The sequence below is a fragment of the Ostrea edulis genome, chromosome 9 (genome assembly GCF_947568905.1).
Source record: "Ostrea edulis chromosome 9, xbOstEdul1.1, whole genome shotgun sequence".
NCBI lineage: Eukaryota > Metazoa > Mollusca > Bivalvia > Ostreida > Ostreidae > Ostrea > Ostrea edulis.
The window spans coordinates 5690750-5706335 of record NC_079172.1 but is presented as its reverse complement, the minus strand read 5'-3'; the positions used below and the strand labels follow the sequence as shown (position 1 = coordinate 5706335).

General features: G+C 36.1%; 1 protein-coding gene across 1 annotated transcript; it reads right to left on the bottom strand.

The window, feature by feature from the left end:
* Positions 1-946: 946 nt before the first annotated feature.
* LOC125660162 (G-protein coupled receptor GRL101-like) lies at positions 947-3862 on the bottom strand. The gene is made up of 2 exons (XM_048892001.2): positions 2017-3862; positions 947-1791 (listed from the first exon to the last, which is right to left on the bottom strand). Exons 1-2 carry the CDS (start codon positions 3860-3862, stop codon positions 1625-1627), a joined length of 2013 nt encoding a protein of 670 aa, XP_048747958.2. The 3' UTR covers positions 947-1624.
* Positions 3863-15586: the final 11724 nt, after the last annotated feature.

Sequence of the window (15586 nt, the reverse complement as noted above, 5' to 3'; positions counted from 1 at the left end):
TAGTCCGTTTTGGGAACTGTCATGACGTCACGAAATGACATGATTCATAGCTGTATAGATAACCGATTGGCTGTATATTTCTGAATTGTATTAGCACAGAAATAAAGCTCTTGATTTTCCTTGGATAATGCAGGATGACATCCCTGGTATCTAAATGTTGTTTTATATTTAAAACATTTCCAGACTTTGGAGTTACCCCGCAACATCCACACAAACGTTAACTTTATTTCTTATACAATCTTAATAAACCTTGAAATTCTACAATTTCTCAAGTTGATATTCATCAATCCTCATAGCTGGAGAACATGCGTTTTGTGAAAAATGGGACTAGACTAGTCTTATCCCATTTTCCCAATCTCTACCCAGAGTTGTCGTTCCTTGCTCTCACTTACACCTCTGTTAACGTCTCAAAATAAGCAATGTTATTCCACATGTAAATCCACTTTTTTACGGCTAATAAAACTAAGCACTATTTTATAAAATATAGGGAAAATGTAGGACAAGCAACTATTTGTAGATTTTTTCCCATTACTATATATTCTTCATGTACCTATGTATAGGCCTGGTGTGATAGAACTACCCAATATCCACGTTTCAAACCAAACCAATGCCTCTTGTGTCACAAAGACTTGGCATCTGCTCAATATTTATTTATTTTCGTATATTTTTGTACCTGAAGTCAAAACCATACTTTATTTGAGCATACGTGCCATTTTACAAAAATCTTGTATAACCCTTGAGACCATTCTCTTCCACAGAGTTATCGGTCCTTTCTCTCCCTTATATAAGGGAGAGAAAGGACCGATAACTCTGTGGAAGAGAATGCCTTGAGACGTGTAAGTGAGTGTAAGGAACGATAACTCTGGGTAGAGATTGCCCATTCCCCCCCCCCCCCCCCCCCCAAGATATCCTTTATTCTGTTTTGCAGCTTCGGTCCTCGTAGAGTGCTGACTGTAGCTGTTTGACCCTTATAAACAATATGCTTTTGAAAATGTATATTCATGATGATTTCTTCTACAATAAGGTATGATTTATTTTTATATACGATTTCATTGTACCAGAAGTAGACTTAATAATACAACAATATGACCAAGACCAATATGATCCGCTACATCATCAGCACAGACAACTTAATAGCGCAGCTTAATTCAAAGTATCACGACGAAGTTTCCATTCACCAATACCAGCAATAATTATCACAGCATGGCGCTAAAGTTCTCCATTTGATACGATGCGTAATAAATGTTATCTTCCATTCCATCTCTTTTCTTGGCCCCCTGCATCCGTTAAGGGATGTCACCATTATTTGATTGTGTCGACTATAACATAGAGAGGAAAAAAAAATCATATTCGTGAATTTCAAATTCATGCAATCTGGCAAATGATGAATAATACCGAAACTTTATCAACCTGATTACCTTCATTGTTCTTGATAATTTCTTTTGTTTTCGTAGAGCTGACTCTCTGAAATGGTATATACAATGTGAGCGTGGATGTTGTATTACATTTTATTATAAACAGTCTGAATTGAGGTCAATATTTCTAGGGAATTATTGATTTAGAAATATTTAATGTAACACTAAAACCCCATATTAATCTTAAAATGTTCCATTTGATCAAAGATTTAGAAACTTATCGATATATTTCTTTCTACCTGTTGCCCTTTCTGTCGCAAAATTGCAGAAAATGTGTAGATGAGTGGATTCAGAGCCGAGTTTATTGGAAGAACTACGACAATTATCCATGCGTATACTCTAGTCGTAACGTCAGTACCCATGAGCGTCAGGAGTCCTAAAAGGTACATAGCTGTGTTCATTAAATTTCTGTATCGGAAACAAAGGCGCGGCCAACCAATTCTAATAATAAGAGATGTGCTAGACGTGATATATTGTCGATGATTATGAAAATTTAAAAAGTTCTATCAATACCGATTTACTGGATAACCGCGCAAAAGAGTTAAGCTGATGAACAGTCTAAGTCATAAGAGTGTATATTGCTTTACATTACAGTTCTAACCTATTGTTCCTATTGGAATCCAACAAAACATATCTGTGACTGCAACTACAATTAAGGTCTTTGCCAAGTCGATCTCCCTCCTTCTCTGATTCAGTGGTTGCGAAGTCACATCTTTCCCCATTCGAACAACATCCACAAATATTACAAGCTGTCCAATCAGGATACCGATAAATATCACAAAATTGGCCCCAACGAAAATAGCCATAGAATATTCCCATCCAGGTTTACGTAGAACAGACAGAGGTAAAGAGATGCATATACCGGAACTGGAGTAATAGTCTTCAAAGTATTCATTTCCGAACAGGGGCAACAACGACAGAAGGAGAGAAATGACCCAAACAAAACCTGATGTAATTTTTGCTATCCGAATTCTCTGCCCTAACACTGAGAATGGAAATCGGACGATAAGTATTCTGTCAATAGTGATAGAGAGAACAAACAGAGCAGATGCCTCACTGGAAAGAGTGGCTAAAACACCAGCAAAAGTACAGGAAGGACTATGTCGCCATGCGTTATCCTCAAATCCATAGCGGCCACTAAATTTAATGTTTGCTCCAGCTATTATATATAGATAGATACCCATCAAAAAATCTGCAATACCCAGGTTTATGGAATAAATCACGAAAGAGGACTTTGTTTTCCTTATATATAGTCCATAGAATGTTCCAAAAATGTTTCCAAAAACTGCGAAAAGGGCTATGTACCAAATAATGATACTAAGAAGGGGAATGTCTATCAACTGAGAGCAGGACGATATTTCATTGATAGGGGCTAAACATTGTATCTTGCTTACAGCCTTAGGTTGGGCGCAACAAAGTGTATAGGAATCGACCTGAAGGTACAAAATATTCATTAAGCCGTCAAACATGCCCTCAGTTACTTGAACATAATTATTCTGAATGTATAGATACTGCAAGCTTGAAAGATGTAGGAAATGACTGCGCTTCAAGATTTTCAGTTGATTATTTGACAAATCCAAATAAATCAATTCAGACAATTTTTCAAACGCTTTATCTTCAATATATGTTAAACGATTATTTTGAAGCATTAGATATAACAAGTTTGGTAAATTACTCATATCTTCGTTGTAAATTCTAAATATTTTATTGTAGGAAAGATCAAGGTACTGCAAGCGAGGTTCTGATTGCCTGATATCAACCGTGTAATTCAATGAGGTGAGTAAATTGTGATGAATATATAAAATCTGCGTGTATGATATCATTTTCCAACTCTTTAATAAGTTGTGACTTAAATCAAACACAATGGTGTTGTAGTAGAGGTCTTGTTGTTCAGTTAGATTACAAGAAGTAAAATTAATTACCATGGAAATCTTAGACCTTATGAAAGCAGGAAAACCTCGAGTCTTTGTCATTGTTAAACTGTTTTCTCCATCGTACACTTCGAGATCAGATGTAGTGTCATTTAAAGAACTGTTTTGAACACGGAATTCAACATATCGAATCCAATATTGAAGGATACGGAGTCTTACTAGCGAACTTCCTATTATACCTATATAGCGAAATATACCTTCCTGTAATCTATGAATGACAACTGTGTCAATTTCACTGTATTTGATTGAAATGGTTTCTATTTGCAGATACTCATTGACATTAAGAAATATAACTTTAGAGTGCAATATATTTAGTTCCCTAACATTTGGGAACCTTTCCTTATTTATTTCCAGGCTTTCTTGCACTAAACCATGAAAAGTTAAGGAAGTGGCATAAGTCGGTGCGTTATCAGAGGAACAGGTCAAGGACAAACCATTACAAGAGCAATTTACAGGGCAGTATAGATGGCATTTGCCAGACATATTGGTTGAAGATTGGCTCCCATCTTCATACATATTCCAGCTAGGAAGAAATACATTCCAACTGCCATCATTTGTGTACGAATCATTCTCCGTCAGCATCAAAGATGAATTTTGAAGCGTATTTTCTCTGCATGAGGATCTAATTACATCCCAATCTAGAATGAAGAGTAAATCTAGTTAGTATACATGTAACATTAGTGATAATCATGATACTGATGAACTAGGGGTTAACTAGCTTTTACCATCGGAATAGTGGGTACACATATCCATGTTGTATTGTATCTAAATTTCGTATACATTTAGGTGACTGGGATAAGACTTGGGATTGGAGAAGTGAACATCAGCTTTATTTGAAGCCACGGTCGCCTTCGGTTCGCAGTCAGCTCCAAGTTCTCTCTGAGTCAGTTCTGGGTCAGATTAAGAGCGTAACCTGGATTCGCTTCTTAAGTTAGTTCATGCGTGAAGCGGATTCTGCGTCCGCTGGGCATGGTGTTTGCTCCTTGTGTGTTTTATATATAAATTTCCTTCTCTGGTATTTTTTCTTTTCACTCGGGAACATTTTAAAAAATTTTTTTTTTTTGATGATCGAGTAATAACAACAATGAAAGCATAAGAAAACAATATTATTAGATGAAAAGTGAAGATAACCAGCCGTGATCAATCTCATAACACCTATAAGCAATACAAAATAGAGAGTTGGGCGAACACGGACCCCTGAATACAGTAGAGTTGGGATCAGGTATTCAAAATCCGAGTTCCATGAATGGCCTAGCAATCGGTATGAAACACATCAGACAGCATTTGACCAAATGATAGGTTGTATTGGCAAACTAAATCATGATAACGACCATATAATTTGCGAAATGCTTACTTTAAGCGGGACTGTTGAAACCCCTGTAATCTAATCTTTTTTGTCAGTAGTCTGTCTCGATTTAGAAACTGATCATACACAGAACAAGCTCTTGCGTATCGGAGTTACAGGGGTTTCAACAGTCACGTTTCAAGTCAGCATTTCACAAATTCTATGATGGTTACTACGATCTAGTTTGCCATTGCGACCTGGATTGTGTTTAATGCTGTCTGACGTCTTTTATACTAATTGTTAGGCGGTTCGTTACACACTGATTTTGAATACAGGGTAATACCTCATCGAGATATAGGACTCTGAGCAGGTGCTACCGCTCGACAGGGGATGTTTATTTCTTCTAGGTACATGATCTCTGCAACGTCCAGGGTTCCACTCGAGGGAGACTTTCAACAAGATACAATCAATCAATCCATGAGTCCATGTTTGTCCAATTCTTAATTTTGAATTCCTTATAGGAGATATGAAATCAATCACTGTTCGTTATCTTCTCCTTTTCATGTTTCAGAAATAGAATTATTATACCTCAGTATGAGAATGCCATGCAACACGTAATCTGATTGGTCTAGACGGTCACGTGCCAGGGAGGACAAAACGTCATATCTCCCTCTCGAACATCATATCTCCCTATCATATTTACCCCTTGGGCAGCCTCGTGCATTTTACATAAATTTAACGTCAAGGTAGACGAAGTGTATTGTGACGTCACAATATGTCCGAGTCATTCTACTTTCATAGTTCGTAAGGCACAAAATATGCAGGTCTCTGATACACAATTGAATCGCATGGTTTTGGTTGATACCAAAACAAGCAAGTAAATCAGCACTCAAGGAGAATGGAAATACAAAAACTGGTTATCATAGCACTGTATTTCGTTGTTTGTACCTTCTACCGTAATACGTTGACGGCGTGGTGTTACCGTTAGGACGATCCCAGCTACTTACAATGTAGATGAGCGGACTCCAATTTCAAACGTACTTTTGTAGTCTTGCTTTGTTTCGGTATAATAAACAATTTATTGCATGAATGTTCGGGAAATATGAAGATTTATTGCCCTCGGGGAATATGATTTTTCTTGGGTGAATAAATCTTCATATCTCCCTCACTATCATGCAATAAATGTATAATACATCATCGCACCGTACTTGTTGATTAGGGGTATCACTTTGATAATCATAACGTAAAGGACCTCAGAGAAACGAGCAGCCATTGATAAATTGAATTCCAAATAATTGTCAGTTTCCTTTTCCTCCTTAGATTTTTATTTGTAAACACAAACTACTATACGAATACCAGTGTATATACATACCACATCTTTCTTCATCTTCTCCTCTTACGCAGTCCGATTCAAAATCACATACTTTGTTGAGCGGAACACATTCATCGCTCTTACGATTGCATCTAAATTCATGTGGACCACACTCTTCTGAAAATGCAAATGTGAACGATTCTTTAAATCTCTCTTTCCTCACATTTGAAATACCATTATACAATTCTATTACGCAATATCAATCGTTATTTTGTACATAATGCAATTTTCTGCTTACCACAAAGCCCGTCGGTTATGGTAATATTGTCGATAAAAAGTCCGTATGATCTTCTATAGAATAATCCACGAAACACCAACTATAAATACAAATGTAAAGGTTTCTATGTAATATGTTTATCAAACGATTAAGGGGTCGATAAGAAGTCTGTGGTTGGTCGTGACTCGAACAATTAGCCAAAAGCAATTTAGTTAAAGTTAAAACGGTAAACGTCAAATTGCGATCATTTAGAATCGCCTATAATTCCGACTTCCGTTATATCCCATAATATACAGAAAATGCAATGTATTGTATATCTATTATGTATTCTGGTTCCTATAATGACGAAATTCTTAGCAATTCATCCACAAATGTCCTTATTGGTTTATTGAAAGGTGAAGATAACGAACAGTGATCAATCTCATAAATCCCACAAGGAATACAAAAACTGTTGAGCAAACATGGACCCCTGGACAGAGGTGGGGTCAGGTGCGTAGGAGGAGTAAGCATCCTTTGTCGACCGGTCATATCCGCCATGAGCCATATTCTTTTACATTGCTTTAGTTATAATTTTTATGTATGGATATGGCGTGTTTAACATTCTACAACCAATCACAAATCATAAGAAAAAATCTGCATCTAAGCGTGATTCGAAGCTATTAGTTCAAAGCAAAATGTTGCGAAATTAAATCAACGATACTTTCATATATTCAGAAACTTTTACCTGAGAAGAAGAAAATCTATCTTGCTGATGCCTTCAATTTGACATTTAGATACAGTGACAACGTTTTGTCTATTAATATTACACATCTTAATTTATATGTTGATTTGATATGTCCCGGTGAACTCAAATCAAGACACCACAAAGTCTTCCACATCTGCTTGATATTGGATTTTTTTTTTATTGAACACAGATGTTAAAGGCAAACTAAAGTTTATGTCTCTCAACTGAATCGATGTGGACGATCATCCTCTGCGTGTTATCAATACTTAAATCAAGTCAAGCTACTGACAAATATTTTGATATGGCAGATGTTTTAACAGTCCCGTTTAAAGTCAGCATTTCTGAAAGAATTCTATTGTCGTTATAATGATCTATTTTGCAAATATAGCCTGTTCAACGATGTCTCACGTATTTCATACTAATTCTTAGGCGTTTTTTATTTTGCGAATGTTTTTGACTACACATTACTCCGTTTACCCAATTAATCTATAGGGCTCACAGATAGTTACTTTTCCACAGGAGATGCGTTCTCCTCCTAGGCATCTGATCTTACCTCTGGTGTGTCCAGGGGTCCGTGTTTACCCTACTTTAAATTCTGTATTCTTTATAAGATTTATGAGATTGATCACTGTTCATAATCTTAACTTTGTCACAAAAACATACCGTGGTATAATGAAATATACTAAAATTCCTTCATTGATCTTGAAATAAAAAACGAAATGGCCGATTGGCGTATCTGTAATACCCTTACCTTAAATTTTATACCGACTGGAAGATTAGCCGTTGCACTTCTGAACTTAATCACAGATGATCTACCATGAACGTTCAAATAATTTGACAGATCATATGGTCTAAAATAATTCTTTATGTACGCAACGACTAGGGCAGGGCCTCGCCCAAGAATCAAATATTGATAGCGCAGACACCGATGCTTCATTGAAAGTGGGATTTCTGCACTAACTAGATCAGATATATGTAAGGCAGCCCTCCAGTCAGTGTAATCTCTTGCTGATGCCATGACCAAACTGTCGTCAAGTTTTTGAAACAATTGGAAAATGGAATCCGGAATCGACACAAAAGCTGTAAGAAGAGATGTATATTCTAGAACAACTACTACAACCATCACTACGACAGCTACTTATTTCAATAAAATGCTACTTTTATTAACCTGTTACAAAATAAATTTGGTGTAATAATTTCGTGAGGATCCCCACATAATCATCATCTGTACATCATCTAGTTTATATTCTTATGGGCATACGTTTTCAGAAATTCTTAGCCTTTATAAATGATCAATAAATACACATTAAATAAATTCATATAATTTCAGTTTTAATGATATTGACACATGCAAAAACACTGAAAAAATTGTAAGATAGTTAAAATCTTAAGCAATTAAGAGGTATTTTGAAAGACACCAAATATATTCTGCATATAAACTACAAGAAGTAGGTAACCAGGACTGATTTTGAAATCATAAGATCAAGGGTCAGAAGACAAACTTTTCTGCACACAGGAGATTATCTACTCAATGTCGTGAAAATCTCTGGCTATATAGACATCAAACTTGAAATAAGGGGTAGATGAGTTCCATTTATTTTCAAATTTTATGTGCTTGCATTTGACTAGTAGATGACCCTTATTATTCCCCCGGAATCGAAGATTCGGGAACATCTAGGTTTTGGCCTGGCCGTCTGTCTGTGGCAAATTCTTTAACATTGGTCATATCTTTTATATCACAAGAGATATTCCTTTCCCATTTGATATGTATATTTCATGTGATAAGACCTTTGCATTGATATCAACATCTTTGATCTGGTGACCTTCACATTGACCTTAGATCTATTTTAGACAATTCAATATAAGCCATATCTTTCAAATCATAAGAGGTACTGTTTTTATATTTATCATGTGAATTTTTTTGTGAGAAGACCTTTCCAACTATACCAGATGCGTTGACCTTGACATTGACCTAGTTTTTCGAAATTTTCAAAAACTGCCAGGTCATACAGTTCCACTTCGTTGTAATCCGGGGGATCAGTATTGAAAATTACAAACATGTCTTTTTCTAAGGTAATTTCTCTTACGTCCTATCGGTATATCTTTATCAGCTGTTTATAAGCATTCTAAAGTTAAAGTCAAACCTTTTCAAAGTAAAGAGTATATGTGTTTCTTCATGCATAATAAGTGGTCATTTTTACGTAGACCTGTAAGATCTACAATAACTTATCATAGACCTTACCTCATCTATAGCACAACAATAATTAAAAATAATCCGATATTTTCTTAAGAATTTCAAACTGATACTCATTCTGATATTCCGATAGATAAATAAAACTGCACCAATATATTCTTAAAAAAACAATGTATATATCCAAATAATTTGATAATCTGTGGTCAATGAGATAAAAAAAAATGCTGATTTATCTGATTATAGGCTTGATTTCGTTTCCAAAATTCACATAGGGAATTATGGAGGAGGGACTAGTAGGCTATAGGGTGATGGGAAGTTTTTACTTGACGTCAAAGTATATGCCCTTAAATAATATTTCACTCAATGAATAATTGAATAGGATTAGGCAATAAAAATGGCCTATAAATACCTTCCTCTTACAATAACAAGGCAATGTTATAAATATGTGTAAATGAAAATATCATAAAGTATGATGTTAAGCCAATATATATGATCATATCTCCACATTCAACCTCGCCCTTTTTTGTATATCTCTTAATCTTTAGAGATCACCGCGCTTCCTATTACACATTTGACAGCTTTTTCTGAATCTTCGCATTTGCTAACATTCATTACCTGAATGGTGTCTGACGTGTTTCATACTGATCGTTTGGTCGTTCTAGGCACACTGATTTTGAATACGGATAACCCAGTTTACCTCATCGAAATATACGGCTCATTGCGGATGTGACCGATAGACAGGGGGTGCTTACTCCTCCTAGGCACCTGATCTCACCTCTGATATATCCAGGGATCCGTGTTTGCACAACTCTCTATTTTGCATTGCTTAATAAGAGTTATGAGATTGACCACTTATTCATTGTCTTCGCCTTTGGTAACATATTACATAGTAATCTGAACTGATTTCAGAAAGATTTTCATGAAAAAACTTCTCCTTAACAAATTGTTCCCCAAATATTTCAAACAGGTTAGCCATAAAGTTTTGATCAATTCTTTTGAATTTTCTTTACTTTGAGAAGAGAAATCTGCAAACAAATTGGACTTGAATAACTCCTATCAATTTCATAACTCCAACCCGCCCGTGGGGATCCATGGTTAGAATAGGTCCTCAGTACCCCTTGCTTGTCGTAAGAGGCGACTAAATGGGGTGGTTGTTCGGATGAGACTACAAAAAACTGAGGTCCCATGTCACAGTAGGTATGACACGATAAAGATCCCTCCCTCCTCGAAGGCCGTAAGTGCCGAGCATAGGTCTATATTTTTCAGCCATTTACCGGCAATGGTAACGTCTCCATATGCGTGAAAAATTCACCTACTCTTACTACTACTATTATTACCACTATGACTACTACTACTACTACTACTATTTCTACTACTTCTATTGCTTCTACTACTACTACTACTACTACTATTTTTACTACTATTACTACTACTACTTCTACTATTACTACTACTACTATTACTACTACTTCTACTACTACTACTACTACTACTACTACTACTACTACTACTACTACTACTATTTTTACTACTATTACTACTACTACTACTTCTACTATTATTACTACTACTACTACTACTATTACTACTATTTCTACTACTACTACTACTACTACTACTACTACTACTACTACTATTATTACTATCACTACTACTACCACTATTACTACTACTATTATTTTTACTACTATTACTACTACTACTTCTACTATTACTACTACTACTATTACTACTACTTCTACTATTACTACTACTACTACTACTACTACTACTACTATTTTTACTACTATTACTACTACTACTACTTCTACTATTACTACTACTACTACTACTACTATTACTACTATTTCTACTACTACTACTACTACTACTACTATTACTACTACTACTACTATTACTATTATTACTACTACTACCACTATTACTACTACTACTACTTTTACTACTTCTACAATTACTACTACTACTACTACTACTTCTACTATTACTATTATTACTATTACTACTACTACTTCTACTATTACTACTACTACTACTACGACGACTACTACTACTACTACCATTACTAGTACTACTATTACTACTACTATTATTACTACTAACACTTCCAAAATGAGTGATTTGAATGAAGTCTTGTTCTATGCCATCGAACTGCAGTTTGAAATTCATTTTCTCCTCCACATCTATTTTCCAATCCTCCCCAGCCACATAGGGGGATATGAGTTTTCAAGGTAACTGGATCCTTATATGTTGTCCATTCACAATTGTTATTTTCAAAATCGCATGATCCTATAAGAAAGAAGAAAGGAATTAGAAAATCTTATAAAACTAGGGGACAGTGTTTTGTGATATGAAATAACAAACAAATACGGTACAACCCATACCTTCAATTCAGTTAAATGATGCATAATAGGCATTCGTTTGAAAAGAAATTTACAGGACCATTTGACAAATGAAGATAACCTAGTTTATAAGTATCTATATTTATAAATTAACATTTTTCTCCAATAAACTTAGAAACGCTTGCTCCAGAGTTACTGCTTGCACCTTTAATATTGTTTCATAATTATATAAGATGAAGTCCGTAAGCTATAATAGAATCTTACTCGATTAATAAATATAGTAAAATTAATTAAACACCTCCTTTTGTTTTCGATAAACTACCCTGAAATATCAAAAATGAAAGTAAAGTGGCGGATTTAAGTCAGTTTTCTTTTTTTAATGACAACTTAAGTTAATACTATATGAAGTTAATTCATAATTTATCGATGCTTGATTTTTATGAAAGGTGAAGAAAACGATCAGTGATCAATCTCATATTTCCTATAAGCAATACAAAATAGAAAATACGGACCTCCGTGGCCGAGTGGTTAGAGCATCACGCTCAAAAGCGCACGGCCTCTCACCTCTGTCGGCGCGGGTTCGAATCCCGCTCGCGCCAGTACGTGAGAAAGTTTGCCAGTTTACTTTCGGAAGGTCGGTGGTCTCTTCCCAGGTACATTGTATCTGGGTTCTCTCTTCCACCAATAAAAACTGGGCGTCAACAGATAACTGAAGAATTGTTGAGTGTGGCGGAAAACATAGATTAAAAAATCAAAATAGAGTTGGGCAAACACGGACCCTTGGATATACCGGGGGTTGATCTTACAGAAGAAATAAGTTTTGATAATTGTTGAATAAATAAAATATGCCTGTTCGTTTCTTCAATCCGTGGTTTCAGTCTTGAATCAGCCATATGAAAATTTCCAGAACGAAGTGATTGATTGATTGTATCTTGTCTAACGTCTCTCGAGAATTTTTCACTCATGTGGAGACGTCACCAAGACCGGTGAAGGGCTTCAAATTTAGACCTATACTCGGCACGTACGGCTATTGAGCAGTGAGGATTCTTTAGCGTGTCACACCTTTTTTGACGCGGGAGATCTGTTTTTAAGGTCCTCTCCGACCATTCACACCTGATGCCGAGCGTATGGCGATGGAACAGTCACTACCTGTTTTAACGACTTAGGTCTGTCGCGGCTAGGATTTGAACCCCGGCCTTCCGCTTGCGGGGCGAACGTTCTGACCTCTATACCACCGAGACAAAACGAAGTGAGACAACGTCATACTAATTGCACATTCTTGAGCCTTACTGGCAAGGAGAGAAAATGGTTTACAATATGATCAGCATAAAATTGTGTAGGTGTTCAGTGATAGTTATAATAATTTTGACTAAGCCCATATTTATCATTTTAATATTTCTTATTTTACTTATATATCTCATTCAACGAAGGACACCCGTCCCCCGTTGTTGGACTCTACTTTACACTGATTTTGACTGCGTATTACTCTGTTTACTTGATCCAGATATAGGACGCACGGCAGGTGTAACCGGTCAACAGGGGATTCTTACTCCTCCTAGATACCTGATTCCACCTCTGGTATGTCTAGGGGTCCGTATTTGCCAAACTCTCTATTTTGTATTGCTTATAGGAGTTATGAGATTGATCACTGTTCGTTAACTTCACCTTTCCCAGTTCACTTTCGGAAGGTCGGTGGTCATCTCCCAGGTACATGGTATCTGGGTTATCTCTTCCACCAATGAAAAACTGGGCGCCACCAGATAACTGAAAAATTTTTGAGTGTGCGGAAAACATCAATCAATCAATCAACATTTCATAGATAAGAAGATAAAACATCTTGTGATACTATCGTTGACAACTTTGGTGTGCATTTCGGTAAAAGATCAAATAGGTAAATATACATCTAGAGTACAAATCCCAATGCTTTGATTAAAAACGCAAGTAATATGATTCCTTTCTTTCATATTTGCTTCATTTTCAGTTGTGATCTACACGTCGTTAGAAATCAGGAACACTAAGTTATATTTGATATCGTGAGTTAATGTCTTTAAAGAAGCTGGGAGCACGTAGTTGAAATGTTCCTTTTTTATTCCGAAGGTGCGAATGTGGATTTTATGAAGTGATAGAAACTAGAACAGCATCAGTTCGCAGCTGAATCTTAACTCCATTTACCTGATCAGGATATAGGGTTCACGGTGGGTGTGAGAAGTCGACAGGGGATGCTTACTCCTCCTAAGCACCTGATCCCACCTCTGATGTGTGCAGGTATCCGTGTTTGCCTAACTATATATTTGGTATTGCTTATAGGAGTTATGAGATTGATCACTGTTCGTTATCTTCACCTTTCTCCAACATATTCGTTTTCTCGCAGTTTGTCCGGGTCTCTGTCCAACTGCTATTGAAAAAAAATGCAAGTAACACAGGCGACATTTGTTTCAACGGCACAAATTCCTTTTGCGCCGACAAATGTTAATCTAGTGCTTTTTATACCTACTTTCGCTAAAGTGAAAACAAGCCTCAGTCTACACCCCTTCTTCTGATAGCTAGCACACCCGTAGGCGAAATAAAACACCAGTATGAATTGCCATCCATTATGATTCAAAGATATGACCACCGATATTATTCCATTGGTAAAATGTTTTGGTGATACAAGCTGAATATTTCACAAGTTACTTTCATACCGATGTAGATTCTAAATTCTAATTGTCGTACTTGATGAACAAGTCGATAAAAATTTGCAATGCAGGGGTTTCACCAGTCTCGTTTAAAGTTAAAATTTCGCAAGTTCTATGGTCATAATAACGATCTAGCTTGCCAATACAACCTATCATTGAGTCAAATACTGTCTGACGTGTTTCATACCAATTGTTAGGTCGTTCTTTGCACACTGATTTTATGTGTGAAATATTCCGTTTACCTGATCGATATATAGGGCTCACGATGGATGTGACCGGTCGACAGGGGGATGCGTACTCCTCCGAGGAACCTAATCCCACCTCAGGTATGTCCAGGGGTCCGTGTTTGCCCAACTATCTATTTTGTATTGCTTATAGGAGTTATGAGATTGATCTCTGTTCGTTATCTTCACAAATTCCTCTTGCGCCAACAAATGTTAATCTATGTGGAATATTCCGTTTACCTGGCTCACTGCGGGTGTGACCGGTCGACAGGGGGATGCGTACTCCTCCGAGGAACCTGATCCCACCTCAGGTGTGTCCAGGAGTTGGTGTTTTCCCACTCTTAATTTTGTATTCCTCATATATCTTCACCTTTTCACATTTTATGAATAATGAATCGAACATATAAATGATAAATACCCCTCAGCAAATCATGCGGTAGAACCTGCAGTATGCTGCATTAAGACAAGCGGATGATATAGGTAAACAAAGAAAAATACTCGAGGTACCGGACGAACTTATAGAACACAGTATGGTGGACTAAAATGGCACTGGTCGAGTTTGAATAGTCCATTTATTGGTGATAGCTACACGATCTACTGGGCAGTTCTATCAGCTGCAAAGCTACATCCTTAGGTAGAACAATAGTCTGAAACAACTATTAATAGAGTTCCCTCTCGTTATGGCATAGATAAGACCCATTACGTCACCAAAAATAATGTTGGCTAAATCTTTATCAGATTTACATGTACAGGGTATGATATTGTACTCGTATCTTTTATCTCATCATGTCTTAATTTCTTTTTCTGAATCTTACATGTAACTATGTTACATTCATTTGGCCATTTTGTATATTCATTTGAATTCAGTGGTACTGATTTTTGTTATCTATTTACCTACTTTTTAAATTTAATCCCTTGAACGAGTATCTACAATCATTCCACTTCATTTTCCAGATATTGTGAATACATTTTCTACTATTAGATGATTATTTTAAAGAATATTATAAATTAAAACCCATATGAGTGGAAAATGCTCGAGAGAGACGTTAAAAAAGATAAATTAAAACGTAATAATGTGCAAACGTATGGTCAGAAATCATGTTATTAAGTTTATATATCGTTTCGAGTTATCAGACCAAAGCTGTCATAAAAGCATCACCTAAAGCTGTTCAAGTTTTCATAATTAATTATTTGTGCACTTTACAGC

Coding starts and splice junctions, on each gene's coding strand:
- LOC125660162 (XM_048892001.2), bottom strand. CDS start 3,862: ATGTATGAAGATGGGAGCCAATCTTCAACCAATATGTCTGGCAAATGC. Junction 1,792..2,016: donor GATTCCAATAGGAACAATAG/GTTAGAACTGTA, acceptor TGTACCTTTTAG/GACTCCTGACGCTCATGGGT.